Source organism: Lolium perenne, chromosome 5 (assembly GCF_019359855.2).
Source record: "Lolium perenne isolate Kyuss_39 chromosome 5, Kyuss_2.0, whole genome shotgun sequence".
Lineage (NCBI taxonomy): Eukaryota > Viridiplantae > Streptophyta > Magnoliopsida > Poales > Poaceae > Lolium > Lolium perenne.
The window spans coordinates 185,070,473-185,095,032 of record NC_067248.2 but is presented as its reverse complement, the minus strand read 5'-3'; the positions used below and the strand labels follow the sequence as shown (position 1 = coordinate 185,095,032).

The window sequence follows — 24,560 nt, the reverse complement described above, 5'->3', positions numbered from 1 at the left end:
TATTCCATCACATCTTATGTACTTTACTTGGAGCGTCTGTTTGTTTTTGTTTTTGTTTTTGTTTGAATAAATGTTTGTGTGGGAGAGAGACACGCTCCGCTGGTTCGTATGAACACATGTGTTCTTAGCTCATAATATTCATGACGAAGGTTGAAACTGCTTCGTTAATTGTTATATGGTTGGAATTGGAAAATGCTACATGTAGTAATTGCTATAATGTCTTGGGTAATGTGATACTTGGCAATTGTTGTGCTCTTGTTTAAGCTCTTGCATCATATGCTTTGCACCTATTAGTGAAGAAATACATAGAGCTTGTTAAAATTTGGTTTGCATGAGTGGTTTCTCTAGAGTCTAGATATTTTCTAGTGAAGTGTTTGAACAACAAGGAAGACGATGTATAGTCTTATAATGCTTGTAATATGTCTTTTATGTGAGTTTTGCTGTACTAGTTCGTGCTTGTGTTTGCTTCAAACAACCTTGCTAGCCTAAACCTTGTATCGAGAGGGAATACTTCTCATGCATCCAAATCCTTGAGCCAAACAACACTATGCCATTTGTGTCCACCATACCTACCTACTACATGGTATTTTCCGCCATTCCAAAGTAAATTGCTTGAGTGCTACCTTTAAACAATTCAAAATTTATCACCTCTGATTTGTGTCAATGTTTTATAGCTCATGAGGAAGTATGTGGTGTTTAGCTTTCAACCTTGTCATTTACTTTTGACGGACTCTCATATGGACTAGTGGCACATCCGCTTATCCAATAATTTTGCAAAAAGAGCTGGCAATGGGATTCCCAGTCCCAAATTAATTAACAAAAATAGACACTCCTCCATGGTATGTGATTGTTGGACGGCACCCGAAGGATTCGGTTAGCCATGGCTTGTGTAAACAAAGGTTGGGAGGAGTGTCATCATCATAATAAAACTAAAATAAAAAGGCACTCCTTCATGGTATGAGATTGTTGGCAGGCACCCGAGGATTCGGTTAGCCATGGTTTGTGAAAGAAAGGTTGGAAGGAGTGCCACCCAAAAATAAAATAATTCATGGGAGCCGCTCTTGGAAGTCCGGTTGGCGAGGTAGTTAGTGTACCCATTACCATTCGTTGACAACAACAAACACCTCTCAAAACTTTACTTTTTATGCTCTCTATATGTTTTCAAAACCAAAGCTCTAGCACAAATATAGCAATCGATGCTTTCCTCTTTGAAGGACCATTCTTTTACTTTTATTGTTGAGTCAGTTCACCTATTTCTCTCCACCTCAAGAAGCAAACATTTGTGTGAACTGTGCATTGATTCTTACATACTTGCTTATTGCATTTGTTATATTGCTCTGCATTGACAACTATCTATGAGATATACATGTTACAAGTTGAAAGCAACCGCTGAAACTTAATCTTCCATTGTGTTGCTTCAATGTCTTTACTTTGAATTATTGCTTTATGAGTTAACTCTTATGCAAGACTTGTTGATGCTTGTCTCGAAAGTACTATTCATGAAAAGTCTTTGCTATATGATTCAATTGTTTACTCATTGCATTTACATTGTTTCGAATCGCTGCATTCATCTCATATGCTTTACAATGGTATGATTAAGATTATGTTGGTAGCATGTCACCTCAGAAATTATCTTTTATCGTTTACCTACTCGAGGACGAGTAGGAACTAAGCTTGGGGATGCTGATACGTCTCCAACGTATCTATAATTTCTGATGTTCCATGCTTGTTTTATGACAATACCAACATGTTTTGTTCACACTTTATATCATTTTTATGCGTTTTCCGGAACTAACCTATTGACGAGATGCCGAGAGGCCAGTTGCTGTTTTCTGCTGTTTTTGGTTCCAGAAAGGCTGTTCGGGCAATATTCTCGGAATTGGACGAAATCAATGCCAAACCTCCTATTTTTCCCGGAAGGCTCCAGAACACCGAAGGAGAGTCGGAGGAGTGCCAGGGGGGCCCCACACCCTAGGGTGGCGCGGCCCAAGGGGGGGGGCGCGCCCCCCTATAGTGTGGGTAGCCCAGGCCCCCTCCGACTCCAACTCTTCGCCTATTTAAGTCGTCGTGACCTAAAACCTCGACACCAATTGACGAAACTCCAGAAAGACTCCAGGGGCGCCGCCGCCATCGCGAAACTCCAATTCGGGGGACAGAACTCTCTGTTCCGGCACCCTGCCGGACGGGGAATTGCCCCCGGAGCCATCTCCACCGCCGTCTTCACCGCCATCTTCACCGCCATCGCTGCCCCCATGATGAGGAGGGAGTAATTCACCCCTGAGGCTGAGGGCTTCGCTGTAGCTATGTGGTTCATCTCTCTCCCATGTACCTCAATACAATAATCTCATGAGCTGCTTTACATGATTGAGATTCATATGAGTTTTGTATCACAATTTATCTATGTGCTACTCTAGTGATGTTATTAAAGTAGTTCTATTCCTCCTGCACGTGTGTAAAGGTGATTAGTGTGTGCACCGTGTGGTTCTTGTCGTAGGCTATGATCATGATCTCTTGTAGATTGTGGAGTTAATTATTACTATGATGGTATTGATGTGATCTATTCCTCCTACATATGCATGAAGGCGATAGTGTGCATGCTATGTTAGTACTTGGTTTAGTCTTTTGATCTATCTTACACTATAAGGTTACTAAATATGAACAAATTGTGGAGCTTGTTAACTCCGGCATTGAGGGTTCGTGTAATCCTACGCAATGCGTTCATCATCCAACAAAAGTGTAGAGTATGCATTTATCTATTCTGTTATGTGATCAATGTTGAGAGTGTCCACTAGTGAAAGTGTAATCCCTAGGCCTTGTTCTTAAATACTGCTATCGCTACTTGTTTACTACTGCTGCGTTACTACTGCTTGTTTACTGTTTTACTGTGTTACTACTGCTGCAATACCACCACCATCAACTACACACCATCAAGCTATTTTCTGGCACCGTCGCTACTGCTCATACTTATTCATACCACCTGTATTTCACTATCTCTTCGCCGAACTAGTGCACCTATTTGGTGTGTTGGGGACACAAGAGACTTCTTGCTTTGTGGTTGCAGGGTTGCCTGAGAGGGATATCTTTGACCTCTTCCTCCCTGAGTTCGATAAACCTTGGGTGATCCACTTAAGGGAAAACTTGCTGCTGTTCTACAAACCTCTGCTCTTGGAGGCCCAACACTGTCTACAGGAAAGGAGGGGGAACGTAGACATCACTTACCGTAGACACTTGACCCAGGTTGGGCAAGCGGTGGGGTGGGGATCCCATTCTAATTCCCCACGGTAAGTGGTCTATGATGGGTTGCAGCTACCGGCGAAGGAGTTTGGTTAACGAGTCCCAAACTGTTGTCGTGGTCGGGGTCCATCCTTAAGTGGTATAAGAGGACCGACGAGGACCCAGGGTCGGGGTATGCAACAAAGGGTGGGTGTGCGAGGTAGCGGAGGAACAAGATTGGCTAGACCTTATACCGGGCCTCACACCAAAGGAAGTGTGGACGGGAAAGCTGCCCGGTTGGCACCAAGGTTAAGATCTCTTATGGGTAAAGCAACACACCTCTGCAGAGTGTAAAGAACTGTGACCTGTCACTCCCTGTTCCGGGATTGAGGAACTGCGAACGCGGCCGGAAAGGAGCTCCATGAAGTTCTAGTAAACCGGTGAAGACTGACGGACATAGCTCTTTGAAATAAAAACAATCTCTTGAAGAAATGTTTATCAAAACTTGCATTGGTATTAGACTTTCTGGTCTAGTATCGTAGCTAGTGCATAAAACACCTCTTATCTAAAATGAACTTGTTGAGTACGCTCGTACTCATACCACTCTTAAACCCCATGCTTAGATTGTCTGAACCGTCTGGAGGAGGAGGACTACGACAGCAATGATGGAGCCGAGATCATCGGCTACGAGGAACCAGACCTCTCAGGAGGTGTTGAAGGCGTAGACTACATCATAGTCTACGGATCCGGGGAGGCTTCCGGAGGAGAACAAGCCTAAGGATATCAGGAGGAGTAGTAGTAGCCGAGCAGCGCGAACTCTTACTATTTTAGCTGCTCGTTTAAATAAATGTTGAGTTTAATGAGACAATGGTATTGTAAGTTAAGTTGGGTTCGCCTCGAACCCAGGAGTTATCCTCTCAGAACCCAAGAGGAGCTCCGAGACGACTTGTGTATGATGATTGTAATAATATGTGAATGAGTTATGGACCCTGCTATGTTCTGTTGTACTACTCTGAGGGATGTAATATTTGCGGAATGGTACTTCGCGAATGTTATATCAATGACTGGCATACTACAACATGCAGTGGTATGCAGGGTCACCACACTTCGACAATCCCTAAAGCCCCCGACTGGATGGCTGGCTAGGCCTAGCAGTTGCGGAGGCACTAATGGCACTAATCTACGTGGATACTGATGGCTGTGAAATACGCCATATTTTCTCGCCTTTAAACCCCTAGCTAAGTCAAGAAATTGACTAAGTTTACATCTCAACTTGCCACTAATGCCTTATCAATATAAAGATGTGCAATCTCTTATGCTTTTGGATGTTGTGCAGGATATCACGTCATAATGGCAAATGTACCTGCAATTACTGAAGAAAATTGCGTCAGAAGCATGGCAAAGTTGACTATGCTCGGAAAGGCGGTTCCAAGGGCTTTAACGGGCATCGGTATGGGCCAGCCCCACCCGTACCGTCCACGCGTATCACCTACATTTGCGTTCCCGAGGTCAAACACTATAAAAGTCGTGAAGGGACCAACGCTAAAAAGAGAGCCATTCGTCGCCAAACAGAGCTCCCATCCACCAGATCCATCTGCAACACACCAAAGGAGATCCATCACCATAGTTCATCCATTCCATCTCCCATCTCCTCGATCTATAGCCAAAGTCGTCACCATTGTAATAGAGATCTCCTTGAGAATTGGCGACCATTGTAAGAATATTGTGATTTCAATCTAAGTATTTTGCACAATGATTTCTATCCTTGTATTTGATCTTGATATTATGTGTGAGTAGTCTTGATGGGCTATGGGTTGGGGTGAATCCTCGCAGCGTTCATGTGCATCTAATCTTATGTTATGTGTAAGGTTTGAATAGGAGTTTTGCGATCTTGTATCATTGTCTGTTTGCCTGGTCTTGATGATCTACTGGTACCCATATCATTTGAGTCGATCAAGGGAAGAGGTGGGATGAGTGGAGAACGGTGTGCTACCGCGAAACCTTATGGTTCTTTATTTCTTGCTCGAGGACGATCAAGTTTAAGCTTGGGAAAGTTGATGGCTGTGAAATACGCCATATTTTCCCGCATTTAAACCACTAGCTAAGTCAAAAAAAATGACCAAGTTTTGCTCTCAACTTGCCACTAATGCCTAATCAATGCAATTATGTGCAATCTCTTCTATTTTATGATGTTTTGTAGGATATCATGTCATAAGGGCAAATGGACATGCAATTACTGAAGAAAATCGCGTCAAGAGCATGGAAAAGTTGACTACGCTCGGAAAGGCGGTTCCAGGGGCTTTACCGGGCATCGGTTCCCCGCCCGTACCACCTGCGGCTGCGTTCCCGAGGTCAAACACTATAAAAATGGTGAAGGAACCGACGCTAAAAAGAGAGCCATTCGTCGCCATATAGAGCCGCCATCCACCAGATCCATCTGCAACACACCGAAGGAGATCCATCACCATAGTTCATCCATTCCATCTCCAATATCCTCCATAGCCATTACCATCACCATTGTAATAGAGATCTCCTTGAGAATTTTCGACCATTGTAATAATATTATGATTTCAATCTAAGTATTTTGCACAATGATTTCTATCCTTGTATTTGATCTTGATATTATGTGTGAGTAGTCCTCATGGGATGCGGGTTGGGGTGAATCCTCGCAGCGTTCATGTGCATATAATCTTATGTTATATGTAAGGATTGAATAGGAGTTTTGCGATCTTGTATCGTTGTATCTTTTCCTCGTCTTGATGATCTGCAGGTACCCATATCATTCGAGTCGATCAAGGGAAGAGGTGGGATGAGTGGAGAATAGTGTGCTACCGCGAAACCTCAGTGACAGAAAGGGGAAAGTAACGGTACATGTTTAGTGATTCATTCGGGATCATAGCACAATCATCTAGCTTAAGGCTTTGGTTTGTATTTACTTAAAAAATGTTGTTGCTTGCGGCTGTGAGGACAATGGTTGGACCATTAGGCTCTTGTCACCTATGGCTTTAGGGGCAAGGGTATTTACGGATGTGCTACTCACAAATCTCTTATCTCTATTTTATTTGTTACACATATGAGCTTTATTTATATATGTATGCATAGCTGTAGGTGAAACCTTAACCCTGACCTATTTCCATCATTGAACACTACCCCCTTAAAAGTAAACTCGATAGGTCTGGTAAGCTGAAGATAAAATACACTAGCAAGTCATGTAGACGTTTCCTTCATAACCATTTAGCAGTGCTTCCCAAGGTTCGATTAAACCTAGGTCTTCTAGGGAAAAAGCTAACCATATATACTACAATCCGTAATCATGATCGAAGGTATCAGATACCAATTCGTTGAGACTCCAAGCCCCCCCCCCCCCCACACACACACACACACACAATGGCCTAATAGCGCCTATAGTCTTGACCCGAATGCTTGAATTTCTGTCATACTTTATTTTTATTATCGGCACATCGCGAGGCTCCAAGTTGCCCAAGAGCTCACTATACAACCATGGATTTCCCTGCTCGCCTTTCTTTTTGACGGCTTGGCTTCCTATCGCACAAGGGTGACTCGAGGGTTTATATCGAACTCTTGGAAAAATAATCAAATCCACTTCTCCTTTCTCTTCGAGCTACCTACAAAACAAGAAAGTTTTGTCTTGTGTCCCCAACTCCACCAAGTGGTTGTCAAGCACATGTTTTGAATAATAATTGAAAACAAACGAATAAAACTATATAAAATAAATGCAATGATAAAAATTGAAAGTGATATGTAAGCTAAACAATAAGTAAATTACATGCAATGAAAAAGTAAAAGGTAACGGTGATAGTAGTAATGCGAACTATATGAGATAACTAAATGCAAGAGTTATAGATGTTTTTGTATTTTCGGAATAAATGTGTGTTGAATAAAAAGGAGTTGTAACTCAAAACAGTTCCAAAAAAATCATAAGTATTGGTGTAGCTTCATAATGTGTTTTAGAAGCATTCATATGAGCATCACGTCCTATGGTTGAGATGATGCAAAACATCCCAATTATGTTCCTCTAGTAAGAGAATACTCCACAAACTAAATTTAATATAAAATAGTATTCCATTTGCTTCTATGACATGATGTTAAATATCAAATATACTACCTCAATAGATATGAGATTACCTTTTTATCACAAGATGATTGTAGCACACATGCATTCATTTATCCTTAGTGAGGTAACAATAAAAAGGTAAAATCCATTGTGGGTCCCAAATTTATTGTCATTATTGAGTTGCTACTACCATGTTCCTCCAACTAATGCACACGTTTCCCCTCTCGTGCACAATCATACTAGTTGGATTGAAACCTGTAATCAAGAATGGGGTACATAATATACATCTACCAATACATCAAACACAATCTGAAAATTGAAATCAAATACACTTATCTCATGAAAACCAAGATCCAGCACAGAGATATTACAAATATGTGGCCATAATCATGTTAGGAAGCTCATAGGGCATAAAAATTATGGCATGAGAGAGAGATAGTACAAGCTACTTCCACAACCCATAGGCCGGGGGTGGACTACTCCCTCTTCGGCATGGATGGTGGAGATGTTATTGGAGACGTTAGAGATGTGAGCCGGTGGTGTCCCCCCCTCCAATTTACGATGGATCCCCTTCGTTTCATGTTTATGTATTTGTGGTGCATCGTACTTCGAGGTAGCGAAGGCGGATGTATATTCAGGCGGCTCTAGGCCAAGACGAGTATATGGACACGAAGATTGATGACAATGGAGATCGCCTCATATTGGGCCTCGTGGCTCTCCAGGTGGGGTCTAGGTGCTCTACGTCTTGATTTTCCGTAAAAACTTTTAGCAAAAAGAATAACATGTCCTTTTGAGTCCGCGAAGGCCCTGTAAGTTACAAATACACAAAATATGGTTTTTCCATCTACAGAATTATAATTCAAATAAAAGGGATCTTTTAGAAAAATCCCAAAAATCAATCTAAAACATGATTATGAATATGGCACAATACAGTACAAAGAACATAGATGCATTTTATGCATCGACAACGGAATATGGGCACACACGATAAAGCCACCCAAACCTCAATAGAGTTGCACGTTGTTGGGAACTAGCATAGCGCTAGCACAAATTAAAAGAGGAGATAATTGGTAGTGGATCCATCGAAAACATGCATCAGCAAAAGAACACGCAGGAGATTTGGATCATTAAGGAAGGAAATGGAGGCGGACACAACATGGAAAGCCTCATTGTTGTCGTTTGTTGGTCAGCTAATGGCGACATGATAAAGAGAATGGAGGTGGGTTCCTGAGCTACCGGTGTTGATCGTCTACCTAAAATCGCCTTGGGCGGCTTAAGAGGTTAGGGAACGGTCTAAACAATACTTGAAAAGTTGGAATTATTATAGTCTTATTGTAGCAGAGCTTGTGCGGAGTTTTTACGTGGACCGTGTTGTGAACAAGAAAGTTATTTGGTTAAATGAATTCTCCGTGATTAGTATGGTTGTGAATAGTTTAAACAAATGTGTAGCTTATGATTTAAAAAATGTACCATAGCTCTCCGAGCTTCGTATGCCTAATAATGTGTTGAAATGTTCGTGCAAAAACGAGAACGTTATTTCCAATCATACAAGACATGATTCTCTTATCATACAAAAACATCTATCGTAAAGCTTTGTGGATGTACTTGGAATTGAAATAAGAAAATCATTGAAAAATAATTTAATGGAACTTGAGAAAATTGATGTTGCATTTTTAGTAGCAGAAAGTTGTACGTTTTCTTATGAAAGCTACGTGATGAGATTTTTATCTTCCTTAAAAAGGTGATGTTTAATCAAGTAGATAAAAAAAAGAGTAAACTGAATGTGATCATCACCATGAATGGGAAATCACCAACCATGAATGTGATCATGGACAGGAATCATAAATCACCACCATGTTTTTTTCTTCTTCCATGGATTCCTTCGACGTATGGGAAATCACCACCATGAATGCAATCACTCTTACGTTAGTTTTGTCGATCTAGGACTTGTTGTGTTGACATTATCATATAATTACATGCAAAAAATAACCACAAGCAAGGCAAAATCATAAAACTCACAATAACTTGGCATGGATTTCTACGGGGGCAAATTATGTGATTGATATTTTTTCTCATTGAGTTGGTTATGAGTCTCATTGCATAAGTATATATCAGTGAAGTTACTATTTATTTTATGTTGTGCACCAACTTGGCATGGTCTTGGTGGTCGTAATAACACCCAATTCCGGGTCAACTTGCACAAAGAAGGTGTGTGCACTTGTAGGATTGCATGTGAATGGTAGAACATTTACAATGCAGTTGTTCAATTATCTTATTTATATTGGAAATCTCGTGTCCTTTGTACACAACAAGAATTAAAATATTATATTACCTTGGTTTGAATTAGTAGGGCATTCAACAAATGCTTATAGCCACTAAAAAGGAACTAGGTTCACTAATTAGATGATTGAGTATATCATGATATCCAACATATCCCTAGTAATAGTGTACTGTTGGATCCTTGAGGGAAACTACCCCCCCCCCCCCCCAAGGTAGGAAATCAACATTGTATAATAGATGTATCCACAACAATGCCAAATGCATACTTGGCATCTTATGATAAATTTCTCTCACCAGAATTCCAAGAGGTACGAGGATAATTATTCTCATTTCGATTGACCAATCCAGCTAGTAAGTAACAAGAACATTCCCGAAACTTGATTTAGAACTTTGCCTTACCACCTCTCCTTTAGTAATCTCTAGTAGTTCTCATGTGGGTTTTATCTTAGTTGTTGTGTCATCTCATCTCTATCAGTCACTCCTTATCAAATTTTCTCTCTTTTTATCGATCCAAACATAATTCTTATTTTTCTTTTATCTTACCCAAGAGCAAGTCATATAATTTCTACATCAAAAAACAACTTATCCTAGCTATTCTTACTTACGCTTATGTTTATGTAATGAAATCACATGAATCCCTCTTTGGTAAAGAAAAAGAAAAAGAAAGCATTCTTCAAGGTAGTACTTCGATAGTTCTGAGCAAGGCCTCATCCTCATTGTGTGAAATCGCAATGTTGATAGTCCATGGGACATGGCAGTCATAATTTCCTTCAATAAAAAGAAATTTCACAAGATATTTAGGGAATTAATTGGAAACCTTAGAATTTTTTTGTATAGGTTGTTTGTCTCACATGTTTGAATATCTTAGGAATATTTCTCATTACTCCTTCGCTTATATGTTGGAGGGAATTTTATATCAACTCAAAGTTCTTTCTTCATTGTGCTTCCATGGGGTGTGAAACATTCTTTCGTGTTAATCATGTAGTTTTCAATCATGTGTAATACAAGAGTATATGACATTATAGTTGTCCCATTTTATTATTTCTATGTACAACAATCAAGTGAAGATAAAGTGAAAATTATCTGAATCTTCACAACTTCACCATTGAAAAGAGAGATCAAATGCTTATAGTTTTAATATAGCAGGAGGACCAAGATGAAATGTTGCTTAATGACATCAATTTCACCAGAATAAACTAAGCATGTCACCACTCACTAAAAGCAATATATAAAAAGCTTTTTAATATATTATAGGAAAACAGAAAGCTTTCTTCTAAATTTATCCGCCGTAGATATTGCTCTTATAACTTGTATACACACAAAATAAGCATAATGCAATCAAACTATAGAAATTTTTATGTGGGAATGTATGTGTCATGCACTTGTTAGATAATGCCTTTTCCAGCCGGTGTTGTGTTTATCCTGCCGTAAACTACTTTGGGTCCAGGTTTACATCTTACATAATCAAATAACTAAAGAGATGATATGGAGTCTTCTAGTATAATACACGCGTCGAGATGAAGTGCATGCTTAGAGATTACAAAAAAGTTATAAAGAATGCTTAGAGATAATGGGTTTAACATGATAACTTCTTCCCCTCCCTCGCTCCATGGTTATTATGTTACTCTTCATGTAGATGTATATTACCCTATTTTGTCTAAAATACAATCTTTGCATAATTTTATCATTTGAATATTTTTAAGTTCGATCATGTATAATATATAGAATTACTACCATCCAAACATTAATTTGGTATGACTAAATCTATCTTCAAAATAAATGTATAATGTACAGTCATTTTTATGTGAAGCACCAGTTTTGCGTAAAAAACTGATGGTCATGGATTTACATTGCAGACTGTTTTGTCCTAAAAGAACCTTACATTTTGGATCCATGCAATAGTATATGGCCTCATAGGAATGGCAGATATACACGACAATGCCATGTAAAACCAGTGCTTGGATGCTTGGCTTGTTGCCATTAAAGTTAGAAAACCATGAGCCTAGGAGGTTCCATTGGGAGTAAACAAGAGAGTCCCACATAGAAGAAATCACTAATCACATAGATTCTCCTAATAACCAAACCTATCACCTCAGGACACAAAGTACAAGATTCCAGGCACCAAGCCACCAACGACTCGGCGCACAACACCAGCCACGAGCTGTGTTTTTTAGGAGATAGGGCCTGGCTTTTCATGCTTGTCAACAGCAGCAATTCCTGAGACAGTGAGAGAGGGGAGGGGAGGACTATGTCCAAGTTGCCCTGCTTTTTGTCTTGTGTCTCGCCGGTACCCCACTTGCATATATAGTTTTATCGATGAATTGTGAATGGTTAGTCGTCATCGGCCACACAAAGGAAGAAATGCTCTTGTCTGATGACACCGCGCTCACCGATTCCCATCCGCATTCGAATGGATATAAGCTCTTTACGTGTCCTAGAGGGTAAAGCTCCCATAATTGGAGCATATCAGCAGGAAAATCACTATCCACCTTTCGATTTGAGTAACTTTTCTTAACCCTGTGAGAGTTATGAGCGGGGTGCTTATCTCTAAGCATAACTGGAGTGTCATGCAAGCATGTATTGATGCATATCCATTCGTCCGCGGAATGGTGTGTGTGTTCCCGGTGGTTACGGCTCTTTTAGTTTGAGTTTGCTAACCCAGTGCATGTATACTACTTCCCTTCCAAAATGTAACATGTTTTACTAGGTTACAAAAGAATCTTCACCGGTGCTCCCGATAGCGGTCCCGACAGCATTTTTGGGCCGGCAACGAAAATGGGCTCACACCGGTGCGCTCCAAACGGCGCCGGTCAATTTTGGAGCCCAATAGAATCGCCGGCAACCCCGTGCCGGCCCCTTCGCCAAGGGTGCGAATCGGGCGCGCCGGCACCTTGCGGCACGTCTGAAAACGAGTGTGGGCTCCGCCTGACAGCTAGACACACTGTTTTCTCACCTCCTACACACGCCCAAGATGACTCCCATCCCTCTAGATCGCCACCGTCGCCGTCGCCGCCGCGCCCACCCTGCTTGCAATAGACACCGCCGACCGTCTAGGAACCGCCATCCATCGACACGGCCGCCACCTCCTCGAGTGGCGGCTGTTGTTTCGCCCGGAACAGAGCTCGTCGCCACCGCGATAGTATCGCCCCGCCCGCAAGGTGTTCGTTCGATTGCCACGATGGACAATTACGACGAGATGATGGTGCAGCTGTTCACGGAGGAGCAGAATGCTCAGGCTGTTCGGCGGCAATAGCAGCAGCTGATTCTGACAAACATGTTGCGCGCTCGCCAGCCTTTCTTCGTCGTGCCTCGGCGCGGCGGCTCAAAGCCAGGCAAGAGGAGGAACATCAATCGGCATCGTGAAGCCGGCGCAATGCTGCTTGACGCCGACTACTTCAACGACGACGCGACTCATTCGCCGAAGGAATTTCGGCGCCGATTTAGGATGAACAAGGACCTGTTCTTCAAGATTGTCCACGGCGTCAGGGAGTACGACACGTACTTCATGGCCAAGAAAGATTGCACAGGTTTGTGGGGCTTCACCTCAATTCAGAAGTGCACTGCTGCAATGCGTTGTCTTGCATACGGAGCTCCTCCAGATACAACCAATGACTACCTACGAATGGTAGAGTCGACATGCACATAGACTCTCTACAGGTTCTGCCGAGCCGTCATAGCGGTGTTTGATAAAGACTATTTGAGAGCACCAAGAGCAGATGATACAGCTCGGATCCTGCAGAAGAATGCAGCAAGAGGATTTCCTGGTGTTGTGGGTATACTTTATGGGTATATCAACGGCATGGCCTAGATCCGGCAAGCCCGGGTGGCCCATAGTTGGTGATGAGGCATGTGGCCCATCGGGCGGCCCAGTTGTTGTAGATCCTGAATGATGAAGTCCAGCCCAGGAGCAGGAAGCCGGATCCCAACCGACCTACAGATGAGGCCGGATCCGTGAAGGCCCATGAAGTATCTGGATCCAAAGCCGTATTACTTAGGGGAAGGCGGATCCTTGACGTACACGGCAAGACTTTGTACCGTAGTTAGGCAACTTGTATTCCGGCTAGGACTCTCCATGTAAACCCTAGATCCGTGCGCCTTTATAAGCCGGATCCCGGGAGCCCTAGAGGCACAACCACAACTCATTGTAACAACGCGAAAGCGCCCAGATAATTCCAGACAAGCAGCAGTAGGCCCTGTCATCGTGCAGGTGTTCCGAAGCTGGGTAAATCGCGTACCATCGTCCCGTGTGCACTCCGCCCTATGGCCCCTACTTCTTCTCCCCCTCGTGAGGATCCCTCCTCCGAGGCACCGTCGAATAGGCAACGACACCTGGGATGCTCGGAAGCATTGACTGTATGCATTGAGGCTGGAAGAATTGCCCTTTCGCTTGGCAGGGGATCTGCAAGGGTCATACTGGTGAGTGCAATGTCATTCTTGAGGCGGTGACATACCAGGAGCTTTGGATTTGGCATGCACTTTTTGTCATGGCAGGAACAAACAATGATATCAACGTGCTGCAGCGCTCTCCGGTGTTTGCCAGGCTAGATGAGGGACAAACTCCTGCCGTGAACTTTGAGGTAAATGGCCACGCATACAACAAGGGGTACTATCTAGCTGATGGTATCTACCCGACGTATGCTACATTTGTGAAGACAAATCCCTCTCCATCAAACAAGATGGAAGCCTATTTTGCAACATGCCAGAAAGCATCACGCAAGGATGTTGAGCATGCTTTTGGGGTGCTTCAGCAGCGTTTCTCTATTGTCAGGTACCCTGCTCTCACTTGGTCTGAGACACAGATGTGGGAGGTTATGAACGCATGTGTGATCAGTTGTGCCCTCGGTTCCTTAGTTGTGCTCAGTTTTCCCCAGCCCCTTAGTTTTTCCTCAGTTTTACCCTAGCCTTTGTCTGAAGACCCGCAGAAGGAGCTCAGACGGAAGGAATCCGTTTATTTGGACGTTCTGTGCTGACGTGTTGCGCCGCGTCGTCTGTGGGGCCGCGTCGTGTGGGGCCGCGTCGCGTGGGGCTGGTAGAAAGGGACCGCGTGGGACAGGACGAGAAGCGTTTGGTTGCACGTGAGCAGGAGCTGGGTTTTGTCTCTCTCGGCCCAAATTGGCATTTTTAAAAGCACCTTTTCCCCTCTTTCTCTCTCTGTCTTTTTCACCAAATTAGTATCAAATCTAGAGAAGCTTCTATTTCTGTCTTTCTTCAATATGGCAGCAAATCTAGTAGCAAATCTCTGGGGTTATTTATGCCTTTTGGCCCTCGTTTTTTGCCCAATATGGCAGCAAATCTAGTAGCAAATCTAGAAGCTATTATATGATAAATTCACAGCAGCATAATCAGAAAACTAAGTATAATACATAGGTAAACTGCATACAGCAGCCAAAAGCAGCCAATAACATTGTTAATGTTCACGACAAACTAAGCTGCAAAAATATACAAGATCACGCACGCAATGTATGGACAACAAGAAGATTAGGATGAATGAATTTGTTCTTCATTCCTCCTCATATATTTCTCCGTCGCTCCATTCGTGCAATTCCCCAAGGAAATATTCATTGAACTCCTTCCGTCTGCAGTGTGAGGCCAATACATCCTCCAAACGGTATGGCACGTGTTCATTTCTCAAACCGTATAGTCCTATTCTATCCACACGTAGTGGCCACTCATCCCAGGCATTTGTATCATGAGAGTACGCTCTGATATAACCCAAATCCGTGTAGTAGATGCTGCCAGGTTGAAGTGTCGGGTACACTCTGGTGTCGACGGAGATACACCGGATAAAATTCACGAAGAAGGCATTACTGCCAATGTTAGTGACCGGATGGAGAGAGCGGGTCGGAGTGTCCACACGGTACACCAATGGTTTGCCCGCCAAAGCCGCGCTGACCAACAACACAAGCAGCAGATCACCATCCGACTTCACAAGGTAGAACTTCTGACGTCCAAGTTCTGGAAATGAAATTAGTGTCTCCATCTTGACAGTGCTCGCGCTGCTACTGCAGCGTATATTGGTGCACACTATTCTTCCGATCTCAAAATTGTCCGAAACTCTGCATACAATTCACCATTGAACGGGGTAATGCAACGGAAAACATGGTTCTTGATCGAAAATCTTCCTTCTCCCCAATCCCCATCTTCATTTATATCCTTAGTTGGAGTGCTCTCATCGACCCAACCAATTTCCGGCGGGTAATGTGTGGCAACGAAGACCATAGTCGGGGATTTGATAACAGCGATCGATTTCGGAAAAACAGATGGCATCTGCGCCTCAAACATCGTGTTCGATTTCTTTGTGAGTGGGTTCAGCAGCCGTATCTTGTGCGGCGGGTTCTTCCAGGCAAGCACGATGACGCCACGGGAAAAGCCGACGAAGTAGAATCTAAAATATATTGAAAAGATAACATTCAGCACTAAGATTGAAAATAAGATCTATGGTGACGCCACGGGAAAAGCCGAGGAATTTGAACCTTGCACGAACCTGCAGATAGATCTATGGTGACGTAGCGGGATGTGCCGAGATGGAGGAAGGTGAACTCAGCGGCGCGTGGAAGGGCGTGGTGTAGCATGATCCATTCGTGCAGGTGCACGTCGGGATCGGGTAAACCTGAGCGCCAATTTCTACAGACTTGCCTCATAGCGAGTAGCTGTCCACGTACTCCTCTTTCGCCAATAAGCATTCGCCGATCTTGTGAAGTGGTCCGTCAGCCGTGAGACCGGCCCAGTTCACGGAGGCGCCGCGCTTGGATGCGCCGCCCTCGGATGCGCCGCCCTCGGAGGCGACGGGCTCGCGGCGACGGGCTCGGCGGCGACGGGCTCGGCGCGGCGACGGGCTCGGAGGCGACGGGCTCGGAGGCGACGGGCTCGGGGCGATGGCCGCCGGCGCATTCTTCTTCTCCATCGCCGGCGAGGAGGGCTCGTACGGCGGTTGGGGTTTTTGGAGAAGTTGATGGGACGTGAAGGGGTGGTTTCGTGCGTGAGCGATAATGAGACGTCGTGTGCGAGAGGGAGGGAGAGAGGGGCTTACGCGTCCTAAATGCGACCCGCGTCAACAATGGCACGTCTTCCACGTACGCACCGCGACACGCGTCAACAATGGCACGTCTTCCACTTCGCACCGCAACACGCGTCCTCGAGTCTAACCCTGGAAATTTAGATATACTCATGTATACCCTCGAGTCATATACTAGCATTTTTTGTATGCTCAGTTTTCACCTTGAGTGCTAATCTTGGCTAGTGCAATATACTCAGTTTTACCCTCAAGTGGCTGGTCAACAGAGAGTCAACAAATGGGATTAACTAGTTAAATGAGTTATTTAATGTGCAAAAATTCCGAAAAGGAGTGGCACTTACTCATGGAGTCTTTACCACAAATTTCCACTTCTCAAATCATAGATAAATCGTAGATAAATCAAGTTTCACCACAAATTGCCACTTCTCAAATCACCTAGTAGCTATGAAGGTGCATGGTTTTCCATAATAAGCCCTACCCAAAACAGCTTTCCCCAAAACATACTTTGTCTGAATGAGACCATAATTTTCACACTCATGTAGATTTGTATTGCAAATAGTTTGAGGTAGGCCAAGATGGGTTTCATTGTACAAAACACGCATTTTCCATTTTTTAAATCTCATATTTGAATCCCTTAGTCTGTTTACTACTCACTTGCCCTTGGTTTCTTGATACTACTCAGTTTTGCCCTCTCCCTTCACAAACTCTCACAGACGCCCAACATTGCCCTGATTGGTCTAGCCCATGTCACGCGGATAGTGCCCGACGACCGTTGATCGTATGATCTAACGGGCAGGATAACCCCTATCTCTCTCTCTGGTCGGGGCCACCACCCTCTCTCTCTCTCTGTCGTCGGTTAGCTTCACGCAAAGTTTGGTTTTCTGCATTATTTTTCACGAGCTAAATTATAAACTCTTTTTAGGCATTACTTTTCACGCAAAAATGATAAACCATCACCGATTTGTTGTAGCCATTACTTTTCACGCACAAAAATGATACACCATCACCCATTTCGTGTACCCATTACTTTTCACGCAAAAAATGATAAACCATCACCGATTTTGTTGTAGCCATTACTTTTCACGCACAAAAATGATAAACCATCACCGATTTGTTGTAGCCATTACTTTTCACGCACAAAAATGATACACCATCACCCATTTCGTGTAGCCATTACTTTTCACGCAAAAAATGATACACCATCACCCATTTCTTGTACCCATTACTTTTCACGCAAAAAACGATAAACCATCACCGATTTCTTGTAGCCATTACTTTTCACGCACAAAAATGATACACCATCACCCATTTCGTGTACCCATTACTTTTCACGCAAAAAAATGATAAACCATCACCGATTTTGTTGTAGCCATTACTTTTCACGCACAAAAATGATAAACCATCACCGATTTGTTGTAGCCATTACTTTTCACGCACAAAAATGATACACCATCACCCATTTCGTGTAGCCATTACTTTTCACGCAAAAAATGATACACTATCACCCATTTCTTGTACCCATTACTTTTCACGCAAAAAACGATAAACCATCACCGATTTCTTGTAGCCATTACTTTCCTTTTAGGCATTACTTTTCACGGTAAAATGATAAACTATACCCCCACAACGGTCGACTCCTCCTTAATTTATTGTGTATAAACCCCCACAACGGTCATCTCCTCCTTATTTTATTGTGTAAACCCTACAACGGTCATCTCTCCCTTATAAACACCCACACGGCCATCCCTTGTGTCAATAGGTTCTGCCTCTCTCTTCTTTTCGTTCACATACACTTTATCCATTGCCATGGCTTCCACGTCTGACGCGGACCTAAGGGGAAGGGGAAGGGGAAGGGGAAGTGGATCATCATCATTGCCACCACCACCGTCAACACCGCCATTGATCATAGAGGAGTTCTTCATCGTCGTCTATGAAGACCCTTTGGTCAAGAAGGTACGTACGCGTTCCCACATATATGATGCATGTGATTAATTATGGGCATGTTCTAAAAAACCTTTAATTTCAAGGGTTCCCTAATTTCAAACGATCGGCGCTCGATCTCTTTGCAGAACTCCCAAAAAATTTGCGGACTATCTTGACGGCAAGGAGCCAGCTAAGGTGTATCTGCGAGCAGCTGACTGCGGTCCTCGTCTCTGGACCGTGGAGGTCCTATTTGACGGACAAGGCCGGATGTACCTCGACAAGGGCTGGGAGAAATTCGCCATCGCGCACGGTGTGGATTTCGGCTGGTTCGTACACTTCAAATATGAAGGCGATGATGTGCTCACGGTGAAGGTGTTCGACGGAACAATGTGCAGGAGGTACTACTACTCAGACGACGAAGATACTGACGATGAAAGCGACGACGACGTGAAGCCATGCATCCATCCCCTTTAGATAATTAAGGGGATTATGACCAAGAATATATATGTAGCTTCATATGCATCGATTTAGAGATGTAGCTATTTTCTATATATTATGCATGTAAAAAATAATATCGCATTTCCACTATTATTCGAGCACCACATCCTCCAAACGATGCCGATGCCGATGCCGATATCGGCATGGTCAGAACGGCTATGCTCGCCGCCACTGCTAGGTCAACGTCGGGATACACAATGTTTAGCATAAGAGTCACTTTAGATTAAGCTGCGAAAATGGGCTGAGGCGACCCCTACAGAGCGGCTCTATATTATATTCTCTAAATAAAATAGACGACCACAGCGGTCATTGGCTGCGGAGGCCCCACAGAGCGGCAATATATAATTTTCTATAAATAAATAGACGACCCACTGGTCATTGGCTGCGGCAGCCCCATAGAGCGGCCCCATTTGTCATTGGCAGCACCGCGTATACAATCAGGAAATAAAACGGCCCACGCGTCGGCGTAGATGGATCCACCCGTCAGCACGAGACGGTCAGCGAGGAACTGACCTCACGGTAACGGTAAGGCCTCTGACCTGACGGCAACCCGCGTCTTCGAGGGGTTTCAAACTAGAGGGAGGGGAAAACTGAGGAAAAACTAACGAGCTGGGGAAAACTGAGTACAACTAACGAAGCAGGGGCACGAAAATAGAAATCCCATAGTTTTATCGATGAATTGTGAATGGTTAGTCGTCATCGGCCACACAAAGGAAGAAATGCTCTTGTCTGATGACACCGCGCTCACCGATTCCCATCCGCATTCGAATGGATATAAGCTCTTTACGTGTCCTAGAGGGTAAAGCTCCCATAATTGGAGCATATCAGCAGGAAAATCACTATCCACCTTTCGATTTGAGTAACTTTTCTTAACCCTGTGAGAGTTATGAGCGGGGTGCTTATCTCTAAGCATAACTGGAGTGTCATGCAAGCATGTATTGATGCATATCCATTCGTCCGCGGAATGGTGTGTGTGTTCCCGGTGGTTACGGCTCTTTTAGTTTGAGTTTGCTAACCCAGTGCATGTATACTACTTCCCTTCCAAAATGTAACATGTTTTACTAGGTTACAAAAGAATCTTCACCGGTGCTCCCGATAGCGGTCCCGACAGCATTTTTGGGCCGGCAACGAAAATGGGCTCACACCGGTGCGCTCCAAACGGCGCCGGTCAATTTTGGAGCCCAATAGAATCGCCGGCAACCCCGTGCCGGCCCCTTCGCCAAGGGTGCGAATCGGGCGCGCCGGCACCTTGCGGCACGTCTGAAAACGAGTGTGGGCTCCGCCTGACAGCTAGACACACTGTTTTCTCACCTCCTACACACGCCCAAGATGACTCCCATCCCTCTAGATCGCCACCGTCGCCGTCGCCGCCGCGCCCACCCTGCTTGCAATAGACACCGCCGACCGTCTAGGAACCGCCATCCATCGACACGGCCGCCACCTCCTCGAGTGGCGGCTGTTGTTTCGCCCGGAACAGAGCTCGTCGCCACCGCGATAGTATCGCCCCGCCCGCAAGGTGTTCGTTCGATTGCCACGATGGACAATTACGACGAGATGATGGTGCAGCTGTTCACGGAGGAGCAGAATGCTCAGGCTGTTCGGCGGCAATAGCAGCAGCTGATTCTGACAAACATGTTGCGCGCTCGCCAGCCTTTCTTCGTCGTGCCTCGGCGCGGCGGCTCAAAGCCAGGCAAGAGGAGGAACATCAACCGGCATCGTGAAGCCGGCGCAATGCTGCTTGACGCCGACTACTTCAACGACGACGCGACTCATTCGCCGAAGGAATTTCGGCGCCGATTTAGGATGAACAAGGACCTGTTCTTCAAGATTGTCCACGGCGTCAGGGAGTACGACACGTACTTCATGGCCAAGAAAGATTGCACAGGTTTGTGGGGCTTCACCTCAATTCAGAAGTGCACTGCTGCAATGCGTTGTCTTGCATACGGAGCTCCTCCAGATACAACCAATGACTACCTACGAATGGTAGAGTCGACATGCACATAGACTCTCTACAGGTTCTGCCGAGCCGTCATAGCGGTGTTTGATAAAGACTATTTGAGAGCACCAAGAGCAGATGATACAGCTCGGATCCTGCAGAAGAATGCAGCAAGAGGATTTCCTGGTGTTGTGGGTATACTTTATGGGTATATCAACGGCATGGCCTAGATCCGGCAAGCCCGGGTGGCCCATAGTTGGTGATGAGGCATGTGGCCCATCGGGCGGCCCAGTTGTTGTAGATCCTGAATGATGAAGTCCAGCCCAGGAGCAGGAAGCCGGATCCCAACCGACCTACAGATGAGGCCGGATCCGTGAAGGCCCATGAAGTATCTGGATCCAGCACGTACTTAGGGGAAGGCGGATCCTTGACGTACACGGCAAGACTTTGTACCGTAGTTAGGCAACTTGTATTCCGGCTAGGACTCTCCATGTAAACCCTAGATCCGTGCGCCTTTATAAGCCGGATCCCGGGAGCCCTAGAGGCACAACCACAACTCATTGTAACAACGCGAAAGCGCCCAGATAATTCCAGACAAGCAGCAGTAGGCCCTGTCATCGTGCAGGTGTTCCGAAGCTGGGTAAATCGCGTACCATCGTCCCGTGTGCACTCCGCCCTATGGCCCCTACTTCTTCTCCCCCTCGTGAGGATCCCTCCTCCGAGGCACCGTCGAATAGGCAACGACACCTGGGATGCTCGGAAGCATTGACTGTATGCATTGAGGCTGGAAGAATTGCCCTTTCGCTTGGCAGGGGATCTGCAAGGGTCATACTGGTGAGTGCAATGTCATTCTTGAGGCGGTGACATACCAGGAGCTTTGGATTTGGCATGCACTTTTTGTCATGGCAGGAACAAACAATGATATCAACGTGCTGCAGCGCTCTCCGGTGTTTGCCAGGCTAGATGAGGGACAAACTCCTGCCGTGAACTTTGAGGTAAATGGCCACGCATACAACAAGGGGTACTATCTAGCTGATGGTATCTACCCGACGTATGCTACATTTGTGAAGACAAATCCCTCTCCATCAAACAAGATGGAAGCCTATTTTGCAACATGCCAGAAAGCATCACGCAAGGATGTTGAGCATGCTTTTGGGGTGCTTCAGCAGCGTTTCTCTATTGTCAGGTACCCTGCTCTCACTTGGTCTGAGACACAGATGTGGGAGGTTATGAACGCATGTGTGATCATCCACAACATGATCATTGAGAGCGAGCGCGATGCACCTGTGAAGGATGATCATCCATTTGATTATCAAATGCCACTAGATGAGGTAGAGCATGTGCCCAAAAAAATTGCTGCTTTTCTTCATATGCACAATGAAATTCGAGATGCAGGTGTTCATGCACAGCTGAAGGTGGATCTAGCTGCGCATTTATGGGCGAGGAGAGGAGCAGCCAACAGTGCATGATTTATTTCTATTTTTTTGGCTGGAAGAATAATTTAAGTACTATTTATTTGTTGGGTTGTACGAATAATTTAAGTACTATTTGTTTGTTGGTTTGTATGAATAATTTAAGTACTATTTGTTTGATTGATTATATGAATAATTTAATTCTATTTGTGTGATTCTATGAATAAAATATGATTGATATGTTGTTTCAAAATATTGTAAAAAGAAAAGAAAACTTGGGGGCCGCCGTTTGGGAGGCGCCGGTGTGGGAACAGCGTCCCTAAATGGAGGATGCACTGCCGACGCCCTCCATACAGCAGTGTTGGTGCTCCTGCCGGTGACTATTTGGGGTCCATCGGTGGAGATGCTCTAAGGTACTAAGGTAACATATCAGACTATGCTTTTTGGGGAAGAAAAAAAGATAACCTACAACGTCTAAACAGTTTAAAACAGAGGTAACACATCCGAATAACCAGGATCAGTCCATCTAACGGTTCAACGAATACGGAAAAAAATTCTATGGGACCGGCCCGTATGGTGCCCCCGTGGGTGCCCCTCCCGTGATTGCAACACGTCAGGTTACAACACTAATCTCAAAGCCTTTCATCCCCTAATCCTTTCGTATGTATTCTCTCTATATACATAACTCAAGAAAAAAAAGGCATGGATGTACCGTAGCGTACCCGTTGGTAACATGGCACATCCTCGTCTCCAAGTTAAAAAAAAAGTCAAAAAACTTCTGGCGACGACGAGCATGGTTTCCTAGCTTTGAGATAAGTATTGTAACCTAACGTGTCACAATCACGGGAGGGGCCTCACGAGGGGCACCATACGGGCCGGTCCTATAGAATTTTAAGTCAAAAAACTTCTGGCGACGACGAGCATGGTTTCCTAGCTTTGAGATAAGTGCTGTAACCTAACGTGTCACAATCACGGGAGGGGCCTCACGAGGGGCACCATACGGGCCGGTCCCATAGAATTTTTTTCCAACGAATACCACTAGAATTTCCGACGGATCATTGCTTCCGACAAGAGAAATTTTATGTCATATAGTAGTATTAGTTATACTAGAGGATTTGCAATTTTACTTTTGCACAACGATACAAGTTCTGGTGAGTTAACATGGGACCTCTAAAAACGGATTAAGTAATCAACAGATGCACTGCACGATTGCAGCCCCAAGAGAATATAGATGCATCTTTCTTTTTCTGGTCGCTCTCCTGCTAGTGTTTCTTGTCCCAGTCGTGGACTTAGGAGTAGAAAGAGACGCGCGAGCCAAGTTGAGCCCCTCATCTTGTGATTAAGACGGCGCTCAACATTTATACTCCGTTAACTGTATAATATACAGACCAGTAAAATTTATTTTTCGCCGTGGATTGCATTGTGAGGTGTAACTTGTAGTGACAAGGTAAGGAAATCAAGCAAGCAAGAAGGTTCTAGAGTAATTCCATCGGACAAGGTACCGGTGCATATTTTATTTGTGGTCATATTGCTTGTCGTAAGGACACTGGCGAGGCAGAAGCAACACCAACACCAGCAAGCTGAGAGCTTCCCGACCTACACGTCTATTTTGAATTTTACGATTCGATCGCCTCGACAAGAGAATTTTGCGTTTTTCCTTCTTTCTAAACGACAACCTCTTGATTGTTGTTTGCCATGGTACTTTTTTTTTTTTCTAGTATTTTCACCTGCTGATATCGATTGTTGTACTGTGTTTATTTGAACAGTTGCTAAAATAATTCCTCAAATGTCTGCTGGTAATTGAGAGGGTAAATCTAACTTGTAGATAGACTATTAGTTTATATGTTCTCCTCGACTGATTTTTATTTTCTAATTATTGATAGACTATTAGTTTATATGTTCGATTGGGAAGTGAGCCTAGCTCAACTGGCTGGGGGAGTGGATGTACAAACCCAGCACCTGAGTTCAAATCCTCACGGATGCGAATTAAGGTTCCTATTTTTACTTAAGGCCCAGGCTGGTCCTGGTACTCATGCAATTTATCTTGAGGACTATGCTTTAATCTTAACAAAGATTAAAAATCTTAGTACTCATGCCAAATGGCTGTGTGCATCCCTGGTTGGTGCAGAGGCCGGGAAGTGAAATTCTCCCCATTTAAACCCCGCGAAGGGGGACTCGCCTGGGGCTGCTGTGATACAGGGGGCTACA

The 24,560-nt window shown here is 44.4% G+C and overlaps 3 protein-coding genes across 3 annotated transcripts; all 3 read left to right on the top strand.

Moving 5' to 3' along the window:
* Positions 1–12,746: 12,746 nt before the first annotated feature.
* LOC127303889 (uncharacterized) lies at positions 12,747–13,214 on the top strand. The gene is made up of 2 exons (XM_051334602.1): positions 12,747–12,806; positions 12,861–13,214. Exons 1-2 carry the CDS (start codon positions 12,747–12,749, stop codon positions 13,212–13,214), a joined length of 414 nt encoding a protein of 137 aa, XP_051190562.1.
* A 7,326-nt stretch (positions 13,215–20,540) lies between these two features.
* LOC127303888 (uncharacterized) lies at positions 20,541–21,008 on the top strand. Its single transcript, XM_051334601.1, has 2 exons — positions 20,541–20,600; positions 20,655–21,008. Exons 1-2 carry the CDS (start codon positions 20,541–20,543, stop codon positions 21,006–21,008), a joined length of 414 nt encoding a protein of 137 aa, XP_051190561.1.
* Positions 21,009–22,034: 1,026 nt separating this feature from the next.
* On the top strand, positions 22,035–22,409 carry LOC139831687 (uncharacterized). Its single transcript, XM_071821005.1, has one exon. The coding sequence runs from the start codon at positions 22,035–22,037 to the stop codon at positions 22,407–22,409; it is 375 nt and encodes a 124-aa protein (XP_071677106.1).
* Positions 22,410–24,560: the final 2,151 nt, after the last annotated feature.